The 19548-nt window shown below is 43.6% G+C and overlaps 1 protein-coding gene across 1 annotated transcript in view; it reads right to left on the reverse strand.

Moving 5' to 3' along the window:
- Nucleotides 1-1766: 1766 nt before the first annotated feature.
- LOC121187285 (membrane-associated guanylate kinase, WW and PDZ domain-containing protein 3) overlaps nt 1767-19548 on the reverse strand; it is a 36414-nt gene continuing 18632 nt past the window's right edge. The window contains exons 5-17 of the mRNA XM_041046473.1: nt 18640-18813; nt 16656-16851; nt 15699-15769; nt 14678-14839; nt 13358-13883; nt 12349-12898; nt 12061-12124; nt 11561-11974; nt 7023-7223; nt 6859-6935; nt 6604-6750; nt 5770-5908; nt 1767-4798 (exon numbers count right to left, since the gene is read on the reverse strand). Of these exons, the coding sequence (XP_040902407.1) occupies nt 3753-4798; nt 5770-5908; nt 6604-6750; nt 6859-6935; nt 7023-7223; nt 11561-11974; nt 12061-12124; nt 12349-12898; nt 13358-13883; nt 14678-14839; nt 15699-15769; nt 16656-16851; nt 18640-18813 (3767 nt within the window). The 3' untranslated portion in view covers nt 1767-3752. The remainder of the gene's footprint in view (nt 4799-5769; nt 5909-6603; nt 6751-6858; nt 6936-7022; nt 7224-11560; nt 11975-12060; nt 12125-12348; nt 12899-13357; nt 13884-14677; nt 14840-15698; nt 15770-16655; nt 16852-18639; nt 18814-19548) is intronic.

Here is a 19548-nt window from a genome sequence, read left to right on the forward strand (position 1 = left end):
TCAGATGGCACAGATGAGGCTGGTGTGTGTGATGCTTTTCATCTCGTTGTACATGTGAAAGATGTATAAAGACAATAAAAGACATTCTATTCTATTCTATTCATATTAGATATCTATTGCTCTATATACACTGATTCTCCAAAAATACACTATCAACACTACTAACTCTCAAAACACCAAACAAACGCAACAAACCGACATACTCTGCAAAGAAAAATTCAAATGACCGCCACTATAGAGAGCTGTTCTATCTCTGAACACACTCGATCCCACCACGTGATTCACATGACAAACCGAACCAATCAGGTGATTCGTATGACGTCTGAAGCACTCACCTGCTTCGAACGTCACTCAAGCGCTAAATGTCTGTGACCAAACCACACGTTGGTACAGTGGTTCAATACAACTGCCTCATACGCTGCTGCGCATGTATCGGAGTCTCGAGTGTCACTATGGACGACTCCCACATTCTTCCAACCTAACCACCACCCTGAGTCAGGGTGCCGTTTCTGCATGCATATGTTGGTGGTGCATGGTGGGAGATAGGGACGGCGCCACACGGTTGTGCCGCCCCGGGCGACTCTCCGGGGCGCCACACGGTTGTGCCGCCCCGGGCGACTCTCCGGTTCGCCCGTGCCAAAAACCGCCACTGCTCGCGCTGTTCAAATCACACTGCGCGTCCCAGTAATTATACACCATAGTTGTAAGAATCAAGTGGAGACTGGGCGTCAGAAATAATGTTTTCAACAAAGCCTACTGATAAATTGGAAGTATGTCAGGATACAAGTCCGTTTTCACCCAAATCGCTGGGGAAATTTGCTCTGTAGATTAAATACATGTTCAAGTGTGCAGATGGCATTTTATTTTGAAGGTACAATCAGACTCTCATTTAGCATCTTTGCAGCTTTACATACATCAGGAGTCCTGTTGAGCGCCCCTGAATCTGGGGTGCACTTGTAGAAAGCAATACTATTCACTGGAATGCAGTGTCTATAAGGCAGTGAAGGTACCACATCATGCTCGTGAAATTCAGAAGCTTGATTTGCTGCTGTTTGGATATTTAAAAGTCCACTTCTCTAAGTCCATCTCCTCCTTCAGCTAAAGTGGGAGAATATATATATATATGTATATGTATATATGTGTGTGTTTTGTTTTTTTTCTTTTGCGTCTGAGCTGACTTGAACAGAAGGACGCGGCTTAGGACAGCATGAAAGAAAGACAGGCCTCAGAGCGATGTTATTTTTAGTGGCAGTACTTAAGTGCTCATATCTGAACTGAGACGCTGTAAATTCCTCTCTCTGTATAACCGCCCATCTCACACAGGTGAGGCTGTTCCTGCTTTACAGTACGGGAAACTAATATTAGACTGAGAGGTGGAAAATGTAGAATTCCTGTTCTTGCAAAAAGCAGGTTAAATAATTGATCCGTGGAAAATTATCTGAGTTGTACCTTTACTGTCTTTAGTGTCCTCTGATTTATTCTTAGATCCATGTCGTGCTTTTTGTGAATATATATCTTATGGGATCCTTAAAATAATCTCAAATATCTCTCTCTCTCTCTCTCTCACACACACACACACCACCATCACATCAAATCCCATCTCTCCTTAATACTGTAGCTTATAATTTTGCTGCCATCTGGTGTCCAACACTGTGTCTCCACTGGTGTTCAAAAAAGCAATAAAAGAAAGACATGCATGACCACTGAGGAAATTGGTTCAGCAGTTTATTTGCAGTTTTATTAGAACGTGTTTACAGTTCAGCCATATAATCCCCCATAGGAAATCAAAGTCTAAAAAAAGAACATTAGCAAACCTTATAAAATAACTCTTACATATATGCTACCAAGCTACTGTGTATAGTCACTGGTTGGGGATTGCAGTATGTTGGTTTGGTCACTGTCCTGCCATTTCTGGGCAGCACAGCAATGCAAACAAATGGGCAGAGCACACCAAGCAGTTCATTTCAGTCCTGTGGTTTGTTTGTGGTGGGCACAAAAAAAAAAACAAATGGCTTCATTATAGCATCAACCTTTAGATAATTATGGGCTGGTAACAAACAGCTGTAACAGTCTGCGTCTCCAAATGCTGCCACAGATGATCAACAAAATGTTGCTTTAACATTTAAATAATATGAATGTGTTATGAAAATGACGTGAAGTCACTCTGTAGCTTTTCCTCCTAATGGCTTATCTATAGAGCAAAGTATCTGAAAACCTGAGTATTTCAAAAAAGATAATTTCATAGAAAAATAACATCTCACAGTATTCATTCAGCTTGACTCCAGTTTTTTTCTTCTTCTCCATAACAGAATGTTTAAAAAATAGAGCAAAACAAAATTATGTGCTATTTTGTCATCTCAGACGCAGCACTGAGCTCAGATTCTGCAGAGGCTTATGATATTTATTTTTGTGGATTTACAGTAAGGGCTTTGTCTTCTTTTTTTTTTTTGGCATGACTGAAATTACTAAACGGCCCACCCACCTCTCGTATTAGAGACCTTGGAGCAAGGGTTTTCACAGTAAGAAAAATCAGTGGTTAGGATAAAGTGGTTTATGTTACCAAGGCAACTGTACGTGGCACGATGGGCACAGCACTCTCTAGAATCTAGACAGTGGTTTTGTTCCGACTGCACATACACAATATTAACAGTACTGGAAATATGCACGCTGGATGCATATTTTTGGCATCTTTTGCTGACTTCTGAAGTAGGGTATGACACAGAGCATCCTAATCCACACTCAAGCAGCATATTACAAAACATTCATTTATGAATGGGGCAGGTACAATATAGTTCTTAATCTGTTTACGTTTTGAGCCTTCACAAAAGCTATATAGCATTTTTCATGTTATTTCTCATCACACAATAATAAATAATATGAATGTGTAGCTATTGTATGTAATATATACTGCATATATTTATATATACTTATGATGTATTACAATACAGTAATACAAATCAGGGCTTGGCTCCAGTCAGTATAGTATTTTCAATAGGTTGTGTCATTTATTTCTCTACAAATATTTACAGATTATAGATTTCACACCTGCTGTCAAAAGGGATTTGCATTATCACAATCATATATTCAGTTATATAGAATGACATTACAAGTTGAGGCAATAAGACAAAGAGGATAATGTACAAACACAATACAATGTTTCCTCTCAGACCAGACCAATGCGGCGCAGTGGATACGAATGGCTGATAGTCTCGGACCGTTGCATTATTATTGCTCAGTATCTTCATGAGGTATAAGTGAAAGTCTTTGTACAGTGGTGGTGGTGGTGGTGTTACTTAAGAGAGGACACTGTACTGATGTAGCCAGAGAGAAGCAGAGAGGTGAGTGAGAGATGGGAAGTAGGTTAAACAAAGCTGTCTGAGATACCTTGTTGTCCTGGGAATATCTATCACAAATGCAGCAAACGTAAAGAGAGGAGTGCAACATAATGAGGGCAACAGTGCCTCAGGAAAAAGACAATGTCATTGTTGGTTTCACCAGGAACAAAGACATAACTTTACCATGTTGGTGTCATTTACAAGTAAAAATGCAATATTGACATTTAACATCAGCCAGAAGTCAGCTGTAAAAAGGCACAAAAAATATGACTTCATACTACTGTAGATATCAAAGTGACTGAGAGATGTTGGTAGTGTGGGTAGCTGCAGAAAACAAGTTGAGGTCTAACAGTGTAAGATGGACAGAATCTGATACAGTATCATTCTGCTGCTGCATGCTCTACTTCCTGTTGAAAGTTAGGAGACAGCACCTCTTCCTCCCTCCTGTCCTGCCTGCCCTCCGGGGTGCCTGTTCCCCCCTACAACCTGTGCCACCCTCTGTTGGCTGGGTGTGAGCCAAGGGCCTGGCAGCACCACGGCCCTGTGCCCGCCTGCTCCTGTGGCGGCCAGTGAAAGGCCTGAGATGCTGGCAGCAGACACGCTGCCATCAGATTGGCTGCCTCCAGACTCTGACTCATCGTCTCCCAGCTGCTCTATGGACAGCGCAGAGGTGAGGGACGAGAAGAACTTTCTCTCTGACACCGGATCTATCACAGCAACACTTGGTAAAGGCCTCTTGATGCGCCCACTCAAATCGTCGTCTTTCTCATCCTCATTCAGCTCTGTCTCTTTACTTCCACCCCTGTCATCATCCCATGACCTCTGCTCCTCCAGCTCCATTGTTTTCCTCAGTTCCCTGTACTCTGCTGCCATGTCCCAGTTTTCTTCATACACAGCCTCCCAGTTCTGTTTGGGTCTGGGAAGCTTTTGGTTTGCAATGGGTAGGATAATACTGTATTTACTCTCGGCTCTCTCTAAATTCACTCTCTCCTCCAACTCTTCCTTCCTATCTTCCACCCTCTCCTCAACAGCAGGTACATCTTTCTCTTCCTCTGGGTCCTCCTCTCCCTCTACCATTCTCTCCTCACTCCTGCTTTTTCTCCTTCTCCTCTCCCTTTTTCTTCCCCTCACTGTTCCTTTTTCCATGTCACTATCATCATAATTCCTGAGGACATCTCTGGTTAGACTCTGAGACCCTCTCCTTCTTCTCCTCCTCCTGTCCCTGGCTTCCCGAGACCCTTCTCCCTGCTCAGAGATGGGGCTTTGTAAACCCGAGCGTCCCCCTCCCTCTGAGGCCCGTCTTCTTCTCCTTCCAGTCCCTTTTTCTTTCCCGTGTCCATTTGAAGACCTGCTCCTCCTCTGTTTGGAGCTGTGCCCCCTCCGCCCAGTGGAGTCTACTGCAGCCAAACCCTGCTCCTTGGGGTGACGCAGGAGGGAGGGGGAGGTGATTCTGTGCTCACGGCCTGGACACACATTATATTGGGAGGGGGGGATGGAGAAAGGAAGAGAACAGACTGAATAGGCAGGTAATTGAAAGGAAGAGCAAAATCTCTGACATAGAACATTATGTAATCCCTTATTAAGGGGCTCTGAAATCCAGAAAGTGCTTTTTTCCCCCTTTGTTAGAGCTGCATTAGGTTATCTTGTGTAACAGTAGCTGTTTTTCCTATTTTAGTGCAACCTTTTTTTTAGTATGCTCTACAATAGTGCAATTATGCCATTTTCTTCAATAACTCTTTTTCTTGTGTATAGAAATTGCAAAGTTGGTGAATTCTGTTCAGAGGTGGGTTTGAGGGGAAAGTGATTTGGCCACATTTCTGCTTTACTTGAGAATCAATATCTTATAATGAGGAGGTCGAACACACAGGCTCATTTCTCTACAAGTGGAGACAGAAGTGGTGAGTGAGCAGAGGAATGTAGAGACAGAAAATGGGAGAACTAACAGGAACCATTACCAACCGCGTATTCTCTGTCCGTCCAATGACATAGAAGCAAGGCTCGCCTAGCTTGGAGTTGGTCATACATAGAGACAAACTGGAGAGCTCCACTGAGAGAGACAGAAAAAAAGAAGAAAAGAAAGGAAAGGAGTGGAACAGAAAGGAGAGAGATGTTTGGGAGAGGAGGAAAAGTTCCAAATGGAGAGAGGGAAGGTTGTGTGGGTGTATGTTAAAAGCAAAAAATATCAAATTAACCAGAAATGGGTTAAAAGAGGGAAAACACCCCAACAGAAAAAGAAAGAGCAAGAAGTTAGAAAGCATTTAAGTTAGAATCAATGCCACAGAAAAAGAAGAGCAGAGATTCCACACCCAAGACAAATGCATCACAAGCCGCACACAAAGGTTCCCTGATTTTTAAAAATATTTTAAATCTCATATTTTCACACATACACATGGTGATCCTAAACTAACATCCACATCTTCCTACTGTGTCTTACCATAGTCAGGTACATAGCCATTTCCTCTTTTGAGCACCAGGTGGATGCGGTGGCCTCCTCTGCGGATCTGCTCGACAGCCTGGCTGTGGGTCATCCCTGCTGTACTGTCCCCATTGATCTCTACAAGCTGATCACTCACCTGCAGCCACAGCACAAACACAGCAGAACATGCAGTAATGTGCTGTTGTAGCAGTGCCTCAGACATTTTGACCTGTCATGCTAACAATGGCAATGCTAACATGTTGATGTTTAGCAGATATTAGCTCACTCTCTTGGTTCATCTTATTAGCATGTTAATGTTTGCCAGTTTGTGGTAAACACGAAATACAGCTGAGGCTGATGGGATTGGCATTAATTTGCAAAGATTTGGCCAAAAACCAAAGTACTGGACAAACTTGAAGAACCTGAAAACTAAATTTCTAAATGAAGTTCTTACTGGACCCAAAATTGTCTACCACAGTTACAACCATTTTGGTTATTTCACATAAGATTTCTACATTTTAACTTTAGTTTTCAGAGGCTTTAAGTTTCTTTGACATTGAAATATTTTAGTCAACAAAACAGAATACAAGTGCATGTTTTATCTATTTAAATGTATGTGATTCATCATTACAAGTGTCCTATTATTAATCGACTTTGTCAACATCAGATGTGTGTTGTAAGTAGTGATGTGAATTAAAAAAAGATTTTAAAAGTTTAAGGAATTGTACTGCTCATGCCTTACGCACTCAAATACAAAGGGCCAGACAGACATAAATGCATTACAGTAAAAGAGGGAACGACTTGTATACATATATAGACAAATTGCCAAATACACAGAGCAGGAAGACACACCTGCATTTTCTGGCTCCGCGAGGCTGGCCCCCCCTCCATCAGTCCCAGGACATAGAGGCCCATGTTGTACTCACTGCCCCCCCTGAGGCTGAAGCCAAAGCCTGAGGGGCCACGATCCAGGTCCACACTGTAATACCTGGAGTCACGCTGGGAGATGAGGACAGAGAGAGTGTCAGAGGGAGGACTGATAATCCTCTCTACAGGAAATATCATACACTGGCAGTGGATAAAGTGAGCTGATGATTATGCCCTCACCTTTGGACGTGACCTCTGACCTTTTCTGCTTCTGTGACCGGGGTCATATTCAGTTGTTTCTGAAAGGCCTGAAGAGTCTGGAAAGGATCAAGTTTGAGATTAGATAAAGAATTAATTATTTGTGTGCATGTGTGTGCTCACTGGATGTTTAGGTCTGCGCTTACAGGTGCTTGGACGGGGGACAATGGTGAGCCGTAGAGTGTTTCCCACTCTGCGAAGTATCTGAGCAAGCTCCCGATGAGGCAGAGTCACCACTGAGCGTCCCTCTACTGCCTCCAGTCGATCTCCAGGCCGGATCTGCCCACTCTTGGCTGCTGGGCTGCCTCGACGGACCGTCACAAACCGGTGAGGGAGCAGAGAAGCAGCTGAGGAGAGGGCAAAAGACAACAAACACTAATTACTACTAACAAATAATTGTTGCTTGAGTTTGAAGTTAAACTTCATATTGGACTAAAGTTGCAGCTGGAGCAAAAAAACTCCAACCCTAAAACTTTGCTTTTAACTGAAGCCAGTGAGTAATATGTGGGGTCAAATGTAAAGAAATTTAAAAGAAGGAAGATTTATCTCACTTGTGTGTATGCCAAAATTCCTAAAACAAGCTGTAATTAAGCTTTGAATCGTTTTTGGCAAGGTTTCCTTTATAAATTATTTCCTATGGAAGGTTTTCTTCACACCTAGCCCCACTGTCTCCTTGAAACACTCCCCTCTTTTCCTTCAGCTTCCCATCTATCAACCTATCTCTCCATCCGCTGACACACCAGGAACTGTTCTTCGCCATTCAATAATTTGTCTTTCTCCTCAAGAACAAACTGCCATGGAGCACAAGCTTTCCAGCAATATTTTTGTGTCCCAAATCTGTCAAACTTCATATAACAACAGGCTTTAGATATTTGCACTTTGGTTTATACAGCATCAGTGATGCTTATGCTCAGCTCTTCTAAGATCCCCAAAGTTGCAGACTGCCTGCACTGGTATGCCAGTGGCATACAAAACACACACAGCAATACTTGCTGGCACCACAAAATATCTTTTTCTCTGTGTGGGAAAATGCTGGCTGGCTTCTCCCAGCTCCTACACCACTCACACATTCAAAAAAAAACAAAAAAAAATAAACACATATAACTCTAGGAAAGCTATTAAACAGTGTGAGTGTGAAGCTGAGGTCACAGATAATGTGCAAGTGTGTTCTGGTCTCTTGCATGATTCAACTGAAGAGGAGAAACAAAACGAATTGTGAGGAGGGACAATTAGTCTCATGTATCATTAACTCACGTTGTCTTATCTTCCTTTCGAAGATATCGCTCACAATTAAGCTTAACTCCGGTCAGTGTCAAAGGTTGATGAGAAAAATATTGAGAAGCCTAAAAATAAATTTGCTTCCTTTAATCTACTGCACAAACTAAAAAAGCTTCTTACAGTTTTTAGCTGGACAGTCTGTCTCCGTCTGCTTAGACTTCTAATTCTATCTTCCGTTCCTCTTTCTGTATCTTAGTAAACTCCCTATTACTCTCTCTATGACCCCTTTCTGAGGTTATGCTGTGTTTTGGTGACAGCTGGCCCCTCTAGATTCTTGCCAGTGGCCTTATGTAACCCATCAGGCAGTATAAACATTTGGAGAATCTCATTCAGCTGAGGTATATAACCGTCCCTTCAGTCTACATCCCTCCACAATACAAACAGCATGTTCAAATCGTTGGAGTGAGTTCAAATGCTTGTTAACAGGTTAAAATTGTAATTGGGGGGCCAGGACTATGGCATATGAAGTGAAGTGTACACCACATTGGAATGATGATCCTGTTAAAAGGTACAGCCTATAATTCAGAGCCCAGAAACATCTCCAATCTGTCTGGGCCTAATCTGGGTGACCCAGGCAGAAACAGCAATCAGGTCAAATCAAAGCCAAGGCAGCTTTGCAAATAGTCTTCTTATCATGCATAATACATCAGTCGAAAATCAACAGCCGCCAAACACATGAATACACATGCAACAGCCATACTCACACGCACTCAGCGCCATTGTGCACACACACACAGTGACTCACGCAGAGGGATTGGGACAGATGTACTCAGCCACACATGCACAAACACACACACACGCGCTTAAACTGCAGACAGATGCATCCAAATGGACTGCTTTATGTCGCTGTGTCTTTTCCTCTGGCTCTCCATGTTCTCCTGTCCAGAGTAATCCCACTGCGGTATGCCCAGCAGCCAGCCAGCCTCTGACGCGCTGCACTGATCACCGCTCAGGAGTGGTAGCAGCCCCCCTCCCCACCATCGTAAAGCCCCGCTCTTCTGCAGCCCAGATGTATCAGCCAGTGCAGACGTCTCCACAGAAGCATGCAGAAGCCCACTGCATGTGGGAGACCAGGGGGGAGAGAGAGCACTGTTCTTTAGCAGGATCAGTGGTACAGTGGTGTGTGTGCATGTTAGCTAATGCTGAACTCAGCACTGCTAATACTATGTTAAATCCATTCATTTTACTGCCTGTGTGTCTCACTAATGGCTCTGATACACAGACCATTACCATATAACGTCATGTGCTGCTTTAAGTCTGGCTGGGTTATGAAGGGGGGGGGGGGGGGAGTATTTTCTCTTTCATCTTTTGTTGTCACTGCAATAATCAGTGGATATAACTAAAAATAATCATACTACATACATTAAATTGTCTGATATCTACAGCATGTGAGCTTGTGTAGCTAACTTTGATAATGCCAAAGTCAACACATCTGACTGAGCAAACTTTCCAGAGCAACACACAGTATTTAAAACCTCCAGCTCATGCACAAAGCAAAATGTGAAACACTACACCACACCACACCAGCACCCCTCCCCAGTTTTTGGTAAAAAATAAGACAGGAATTGGAGCGAATAATTACGTTTAGACTCCTTCACAGTTTTCAAAGCAGACTGTAGTCTCTCCAGCATGGCTCTTTCATTAGCATGCGCAGAAAAGCAAAACAAAAACTCCTATATTCCACGACAGCAAGCTCGAAGGTGTTGAGATTCACATGTGACCGTCAACAGGAGCTAAAACACAGGTTTGCTGTCCCCTCTGTTGCTCCTCTGCGAGGGAAATGTTCAGTGTAGCATTTCTCTTAAGCATTCAGTTCAGAGAGCGATGGGGAGAATGGAAGGAGGGAGGGAGGGAGGGAGAGAGAGAGAGAGAGAGAGAGTTTTAATCTTTTGAAAAACCAGACCGGACGCTTTTACTGCAGAGTTACAGGGGTGTGAGAGAGAGAGAGAGAGAGAACGAGGGAGTGAGTGGGCGGGAGCTTGTGAGGGAGAGTGAGAGAAGAGCAGTGGAGAGAAAAACTGATGAGTGGAAGAGAAAAAAAAAGGAGGTATGGAGAAAGAGAGGACAGGAGTGAAATGAAGGGGAGAATGAGGACATGTTGTAGACAGAGGTTTGAGCAGTGAGGGACGGTCTCTGTACTGCAGACACAGGTGCATCAACAACCTTAATCTCACCATGAAAACATAAATGTGTGTTCACTCGAGCCATAAAGCAAATTGAACTGCATCACACCGGAACAGCGCAGCCAATACAAGACATGGGAAGGGGAGAAGGGGGAGTAATTCATCATGGGGATGCTGCGGTCATCCTGCTATTCATAAGCTCTAGACTAAAAGCTAATAACAGGATGTGTTCACTTCCCAGAGAGAACATAACACTCAGTGTCCTGTCAGGTCAGATGGGATAGAGAAGCACAGAGTGACAGGGTATTGATATGACACTTTTAACAAAAGGTCATTCTGCAAGAGACAATACAACTCATAAATTGAATTTTAAAAAAAGCACAGGCACATATAAAACCTGTGAATGACCTATAAACGTCTTAAAGAAATTCACCCATTTGCTTTCTTGCCAAGAGTTAGGCGAGAAGATCAATACCACTCTCATGTCTGCTTGGTTATTATATTTTGTTTCTCTAATCAAAATACAAAAACCGAAGTGTAAAAATGACAGTTTTATGGGGTAGTTCACCTTTAAATGTGCTAGTAGGAGGGATTTGTAACCTTTGGACAGAGCTAGGCTAGCTGTTTCCCCTTTAGCTTGATGCTAAGCACATCAGCTGATGGCTCTGGCATCACTTTCACAGTACAGACGTGAAAAAGGTATTAATCCTGTCCTCCAACATGGTGAACATGGAACAAGAACATGGTTTCATGATATTAAACATTCTTTCAGAAAAGAAACTATGTTGTGGCCACCAAAAGTCTCACGAGTACTGCACTTGCATATAGAGTTTCAGAAAATATACACTAAAATAATTACAATAAAAGTACTGTCCATGGTAAGCCAGTTATAGAACATTGTGCCAAAACTAATTTCCTTGAAATAAATAAAACCAAGCGGGGTGGGAGGGGGGATAAATAAATAAAACATTTTACAAGAAAAGGGTTAATAATGCATCATGACTCATCTGGTGGCATGTGGCCATGGTCACCTCTTTTTAAATCTGTAATTACCTAATGGTGCATCTGTCCACAAGGGCATCCAACTGAAACCTGTATCACTGGGCAGGTAACCAAATGATACTATTCGGCCAGAAAAGTTCAACTAATGCCCGTCCAGTTCTACTTAAGATTCTCCAATAAAAATTATAGTTTCCTAAAAAGAAAACTTGTGTCATATCCAAAGCATTTTAACTTAATATATATATGCTGCACAATATAATTTATCACTTGTTGGCTCTCACCTTTGCCATTCTCCACATCCTGAGAGGCAATGACGAACCCAAAGCCCTCTCCTGGCTTTCTCCTCAGCTCCACGTCAAACCCTCGCAACGGCCGAGTTCGTTCCCTGCTCTGCCTCTCCAGACCGGAATCAGGCACTGTGACACCATCCGCCTCATCCTCCAGGCCCGTGTTGATCCAGTCTTTGGGCTCCATCGTCAGGGTCACTGGAATCGACTCCAAGAAACTGGTGCTCTGGATCAGCGAGGAACGTGTTGGGGCTGGGGAGGGAGGAGTGCTGATGGAAGCACGCGGCATAGGCAGTGCTTCTGGGAGCACAGTGGAGCCGTCTGAGCCAACAGGTGGAGGAGGTGGGCGGAGAAGAGGCGGAGGGAGTCTCCGAAGTGAGGCCGGGGAGACGGCTGAATGGTAGATGGCTAATAATGAGAGAGAAAATAACTGAGATGAATTTAGCCATAGTCACTAAAAATCACTGCCTCTGCAACAACTGTGAATCATTTACCTCCTCTGTAAACCAGTAAGGTGACTTCTCCCTGTTTGGTGTGTTCTTGGAGAACTGTTTGCACCTGCAAATACACACAAGTAAAAGCACTTATTTTACACAGTATTATGTAAGTATTATTGCCTGTCTCTCAAATTTTTTGCTTTTTTTTTTTTTTTTTTTTTTAAACTTTATGGTATCAACTCTCGATGCCACTAAAATTATTCAAATGAAACCATCTAAATCACACTCTGATTGGTTCATTCACATTACCTCTCTTTACTTCCCTCCCCTTTGGTCCCCAATTACCTGTGCAAAGCTAAGGCTCTGGACATCAGCTCCATTGATTTTGACAATAGCATCCCCTGGCTGCAGGGAGTTGCACTGTTTCCTGTCCCAGACTCTTTTCACTATAGTCATCCTGCCTCCCGGACCACCAGCCGTCACGCTGAAGCCGAGGCCTCTGTCTCCTTCAGTCTGGGCCAAGGCCACTGGCACCAGCTCCCCTCCGCTGCCAAATCCACTGCCCACACTCATTGCCCCAGGGGAGGACACACTGCTGGGACTCGCTGTGGGGCTGGTGTTACCATGGAAACCGTTGAAGCTGCGGTGGTGGGGGTTGTCCGGGGTGGGAGGAGGTCTGAGGTGGGAGGTCTGGGGTCTGAAGAGGTGGGAGTGAGTGCTGCGGGGGCCGCCGGGGGAGGAAGACGGCCTCCTGGGTGACTGAGGCAGGGGCAGCCGTGACCCAGACAGGGTGCAGGTGGACAGGTCACTCTCAGACGACTTGGATGTGCCATAACGTAGAGGATGGGGGGGTGTTGAGAGGGAGTTGTTGTTGTGATTACGAATCATTGATGCCCTGATGAGGAAGAGGAAGGGAAGTTAAAATAAGCAGTAAATAAATCTTTACTTTGACACATTCTTAAACTGAAATGTTTAGGGTTTTCAGTTAATTATTTTATTCATTATCAGTTAATCAGCCAATTACTTTCTCAGTTCACGGTTTCAAAATTCTCTGCAAAATTTTCTTTGTCCTAGCAAAACTTAGTAAATGAACAAAAGTGCAACCACACCAGAATCCCTTGATCATCACAGAGTTAATGACTCAATGAGTCCCATTAAAGACAGATCTGTCTTAATTTGAAAGATTTTATTTGAAATTCCAAGTGAACTTGGATGGTGAACTTTAGATGATACTTAAATTCAATACTAATCAGAATCACTCTCAACTCACCGCAATCAACCGCCATTTATTTTCATCAAGCACTTAAGAAGGAGGCATTACAGATTCACATGAGTGGACTACACAAGGTGTTACCTGTGTGAACCGATCGCAGAAACAACTTCACTGTCACTCTGGCTGGCCAGGGATGGGTCGAGTGACTGCAGCCGGGCTAAACTTCTCAAGGAACGAGGCGGGCGCATGGGGGATGAGGAGGCAGCATTGCTCATACTGGAGCGTCTGTATGAGGGCGGCTGTTTGATTGCGAATGACATTGCATTTCCATTTGCATCTAGAGTCACCCCTGGTTCCATGTATCTCCTGTCACTGTGGACCCCATTAAAGTTAAAGTGATGGGCCTGGGGAGTGGGTGTTGGGAGGCGAGGTAGCTGGTGAAGAGGCTGAGGCTGGGAGGTGGTAGGTGGTAGGATGGGGTCCCCGCTGTCCAGTAGCCTCGGTGGGGGCTGCTTGGGACAGCCGTCGGGGTTGTAGAGCATGGGATACCCTCTTCTAACCTCTACATCCACGCTGTGGCCCACAGGCACCGACTTGAGCATCTCTACCACCTCTTTGTGAGACACTCCCAACACACAAACATCATTGATGTACACAAGGATGTCCGCTAATAAAAGGAAGGAAAAGCACATGGATAGAGATTTCACTACAACACAGTCATTAAAGACACTCCACATTTTTAATAATCTGTAGCAAAATTACACACCCTTATGGTTACTCTGGAAGTATGTTTATATCTCACCGTTTTAACTTTTTGGGCCGTTTTCATATGCTCGAGTGTGCAGATAAGTGTAGTTTCCAAATGAATCACCGTCTGTGTGGTTTGTGTGGGTGAGGACTAATCCAACCAACTAATCCCCCTAAACCAGCCTATTAACATACATGAACTAGATCAGTCCCTGCAGAGACAGCCTGTGCTCTGGCTTCCTAGTGTGGTAATGTCTGCCTCTATGGGCATTTATTTCTGTGTGTGCATGTGTGTGTGAATTGGATGCACACCACTGCATATGCACATGTTATGATAGCTAGATTATGGCATGCTAACCCTGAGGATTAAGGACCGTTTGTGATATACACTTGTGGGACACTGGGAGATCAGAAAATTGCAGAAGTATAATCCCAAAGAGCGGAGACAGAGAATCAGAGAGGCAGACTGTTAAAACACTCAAGATATTTTCCTTTTGAACATTTTTGCAAGAATTACTATAATAGATCTCAGTCTGCAGTTATAACAAGTCTATCATTATCACTAATTAAAACATGTTGCTAAGTAATGTCTTTTCATGTGAGAGCGTGTCCCTCTGAAGAAAAGAGTCCTCAGTGGATCTCATTTTTTTTTTCTTTAAATACAGCAATACATTCCTGCTGGCAGTACTTGTCCCTAGTTTGTTGTCTTTTTACCTGTCTTGAGTGCTGAAGGTCCACTTGCAGTCACACTGTAGACCTGGAGGAACTCTCTTGGCCTGCTGCCCCCCACAATATTGAAACCAAACCCTCTGGAGCCTTTGGTCAAGTGTGTGTGGACAGGGAAACCCCGAAGCTCCCCAGGATGATCTGTGAACCCTGGCAATCACCAAAAAAATATAGAAACAGAGAGAAAGAGCAAGAGAGAGGATGAGATGATGATGATGATGATGATCACAGTCCTATGAGTTTATATGATTTAATGGTATGAACCGATCGGTTTTAGGAGTGAGGGTAAAGAGAGAGAGAGTCAGAACACTGCAAACCAATTGCAAGATGGCTTTAAACACAAAATACTTTTGGTGGGAAGATTGCATTAAAAGCAGAATGCATCAGACTAAAATCAGACACACAATCCATTACTCTGACCCAACTCAGTAGTATAATCTGGGTATTTTTATTTAACCTTCCTTTGCATCACCAAATCTGAGCAAAATGTTAGTTTGGATGCCATTTGTACCAGATACTGATACTGTAATCCTTTCACATGCAGTTTACTCTGTCCATTATGGCGATGATATCACCTTCTGCTGGTGAGGGGAGTGTACTGCACTTTACTGAGACAAGCTGAAGCCACGGCATCATAACAGATGGGTTTCTTACAGTTTACAACCAGGCATGGTAGACATCAGAAACTAGATGATGCCCCTGTTCTTTTAACAGTGGATCACGTGACCACATTATGAAATTAAGTTGCCAGTCACATGCCTTCCACGTGTCGACCCCGCCAGCCTCAGCAGCGAGGCTGGCTCTTTGCCAGCAGCTCCGAGCTTTAGGCCTTAATCACTTACACGTCTCTGTTCAGCTAAAAGCTCATTCCATCTCATTTGACTCTAACAAGCTGGCTGTGTCTGTTACTTCCGCTCTTAACAAATACGTGGCGTCATTGAGGCTGTTCGACAGTTAAATGTTCAAATAATTACATCCAGAAAGAGAGGAAGAAACAAAAGAGGCTCACATTCATTTTTGTAGACTGTCTCCTTGCTTGAGGCTCGAGGACTCTGCCAGCTGGTCCTCTTTGGGTTGCGACTTGGAGGGACAAAGGGGGAAGGAAAGAAAAGACACCCTCTTCAGAAACATAATAGTATTGGAATGTGTCACACTCACAACAGCGATAAGCCTACATGCTACTGATAGTCATTACAACTGTGCTCTACTGTATTAACAGCATGTTTGACAATTTGGGAAAGAGGATTATCTACTTTCTTTCTGAGAGTTAGAGCAGAAGATCAATACCCCTCTCTTAACTGTCCATTAAATACGAAGCTGTGGCCAAGAGATAATTAGCAAAGCTTAGCTCTTAGCATAAAGATTGAAGAGCACTAACATACAGATTGTGTATTAACATTGCATTTTTCCCCCTCCCCTTCAAATACTGTTTCCTGTACCATTAACTGAGCTGTGGTTAGCGTTAGATGTCAGGTTATGGCCTGACATTGTAGAGTTAACTGATTGGGTTTGTGTGAGGTTGTGTTTAGGTTAGACATGGCAGAAAGTGTGATAGGAAAACATCTGGGCTCAGGTCAAAGTAAGGGGAAACAAATCAGTGGGGAAACAGACTTTGACATGACATTGGGCTGAGCTGGGAAGAATGACAGCAAACAAAAAACATCAAACTTAAAAACAAAAAACACTATGTTTTTGTGCACATTAAACAAATGAAATGTTGAATGAATGTTGGGCTTTAGAGGTGCTGATAAGTTTTACCTCCAGACAGAGCCAGGCTAGCTGCCGCCCCCCGGTTTCCAGTCTTTATGCTAAGCTAACTACCTCCTCACTTAAGCTTCATATTTAACAGACATCAGTGGTTTTGATCTCTTCTCACCTAACACTCTGTAAGAAAGCAAATGAGCGTATTTCCTAAAATATCTCATTGTTCCTTTAACAGTTTTGTGACAATCAGGCAGACACTCACTCGTAATGAGACTCTCCTGGGTCACTAAAGGCCTGCTCCCAGTGATCTGGCATCACCGCTCTCACTCTGGCACCACTTCTGCTGCAGATGATCCCGTTCTCTATGGCACAACCATCCCCGCCGCTGCTGGATGCCCGCGGCCGACCAGGGGAGCGGTGGCTTGGAGGGACACTGCTGCTGACACCTGCAGAGCCTCCTGTGGTGATAGTGATAAGAAGAAGCATTAAAAATATTAATATAAATCAAATAGTGACATGTTATCGAACAGATGCAGTAGGTGAAAAAGTTTCTCAATTTGTAATGACCTGATGTAAGGTATTCCATTGGGGGTTGTCAGGCAAAAAGACCTGAGGTCAGCAACTTAGTCCGCTCTGTCTTCCCTCTAAGGAGGCAGAGTGTGTGACCGTGCATGCCATACTACCAGAGGAGGGAAAAATAAGCATATTTTCCGCCTTGCTGTCCTTGTAGTTGTCCTTCAGCTGTGAGCTCCAGCATGGATCTGAGAGATGTCGGACACAACACGGGGCATCCTGAGTCCCGCTGCACAGGACAAGTGCTGCCGAACTCATCCACCCACACAGCACCACTTCAGAAAATGACTCAGCAGAGGTCAGGGTGTTGGATGGCTCTCTCCCACATCCAGCATTCACCCCCTGCCCAAGTCCCAACTGCCTGCTGCCCTACCTGCCTGTTTGGAGCACGTCCCTAACTATCTGGATCTCTGCCTGCCTGCGTTTCTCACCTCACCTCCCACTCTGCCTGCCCTTCTCTTATCTTCTGTACCATTCTGGCTCCCTGCCTCCACCTTGCCTAACACTAAGCCTCTCTAGCTACCCCCATCACCACAACCCTATGTTGCTGTCTTGCTCTTGTACCCCAGTCATCTAATCTCATTCCCACCTCTTCAGCATTTGTGTTCTAGTTTCTTGCTACCACCATTTCTCCAACTCTGCCTTAATAATTCATTATGTCACAGAAAAAGTTAACTACTTGTTCTCAAACACTGTAAGTACAATTTTGAGGTACTTGTGAGTACTTTTACATTTTATGGTACTTTATACTTCTACCACACCACATTTCAGTGAAAAATATGTACTTTTTTCTCTCAGCCACATTTATTTGAAACCTAGAGTTATTTTGCATATTGAGATTTATATTAAACAAAATATAACCTTGTAAAATACAATGTATTAAAAACTATTTTCAACCTTTTTCGCTAGTGATCCCTCACAAAAACAAGTGTCTAGCTGAGGTACATTGTCACTTTTCAGACTTAAGCAGTGCCGTCAAAAAGAAAATTCCGCCCTTTTTTTTTTTTTTTTTTTCTGTATTTTTTGAAGTATGGTTTTGAGTCAAGGACTTAAATTTAATGGAGCATTTTTTTTTTCCTTTCTTAAATAAAGTAACTGAATACTTCATCATATCTGGTACAGTGAATCTTCCATCACAGCTAAAATTAAAAAAAAAAAAAAATTATCTGAAATGAAAAATTTTCTCCTTTTCTGAAATGCTTACTGCATCCTTATCACGTGCTCTCCTCTTTCCCACCCCCAACTTCCCTGTGTGCGCACTTGCCTATCTGCTTACTTCCTCGCCTGTTCGACCTAAGGCAGACTGACCTTCCTTTGGAGGTGATCCAGCAATCGATGAGGCCACAGCCCCACTGAGAGTTTAGAGCATACTAATCGTGCTAATGATTGATTCATTTGGGTATCAGAGACTGGAGCTATAGATAGAGGGGACAATGCAGCATTTAGCTGCTGGCTGCTGTGCTGGACTTAACAGATACGTTTTCTACTGTCAATATGTCTTTCAATCCTCAACTACAAAAAAGGCCCAGTAACTATGTAAAAAAAAAATCCACTCATGATACTATATATCATTGTATTTGTACCATCAAAAAACAGTTAGTTTGCCTTCAGATTTACATTAATGACTTTGCCCACACATGCTGTGATATAAAGCAGGTTTTAGGGAGACTTGCCTGACAGGCCTGAGTCGTCCTCGCTGTTTTCACCGTCCTCTGCAGCCTTCTCTAGGTTGCTGAGCGATTTGCTGCGTGTGCGGAAGTTTCTGAGCAGGTTGCGGTGTTCCTGGTAGGTGATGGGGGGGCTCTCTGGGCTGATGTGAACGGGTCGAGGTGTGCCGTAGTAATTCCCTGAGACAGAGAAGGGCAGGAGAGAGAGACGTGTTGCCTTGAGAAATGGAAACACAATGACCAAATCAACCTGTAAAATTAAAGACACCGAGTGAGTTTTCACTTGGTCAAAACATCACAACCGACATTTCAATAAGTGGAAATGCCCCGTGTTGCAGATGAAATCTACTAACAAATCTAAATCTCCATTACAGTCCACTGCATCAACATGTTACTGAGATCCTGAGTTAAATAGCAGATTTTATATTCAAATATTCAGGAGCAGAGAAGGGTTACATTATTATGCCCAAAACACAACATACTACATGCCTGTATGTATGTGCATTATGTACCCCCTGAGATCACCTACTGTATATGTTCTATTTTCTCAGTTCCAGCCATCTGCTCCAGCTGCTTAAGAAGAAATGAAATTACCTCCACCCCTCCATTTGGCTCATGGAGATCCAAATGGGCTGAGGGGAAACATTAGATTAGTGAACTCAGCAACAAGGTCACCAGCCGTCACCATTTACTGCAGTTTCTGCAGGCTGCTGCACGCACTGTGCTGCTGATACTCCTGATTGCTTTGCTGTAGCGATAGGTCTGTCAATGTCACATGTAAGGCAGGGGAGGATGACATTTATTGCTCCCATTAAACTCTTATAAATTATGGATGCTAATGTATGGAGGCTTTTTAATCAGAGGCAGCACTCTGACCCTTACAGGGGGAGGAGTTTGCAGGGTAGACACGAGGTG

Source organism: Toxotes jaculatrix, chromosome 2 (genome assembly GCF_017976425.1).
Source record: "Toxotes jaculatrix isolate fToxJac2 chromosome 2, fToxJac2.pri, whole genome shotgun sequence".
NCBI lineage: Eukaryota > Metazoa > Chordata > Actinopteri > Toxotidae > Toxotes > Toxotes jaculatrix.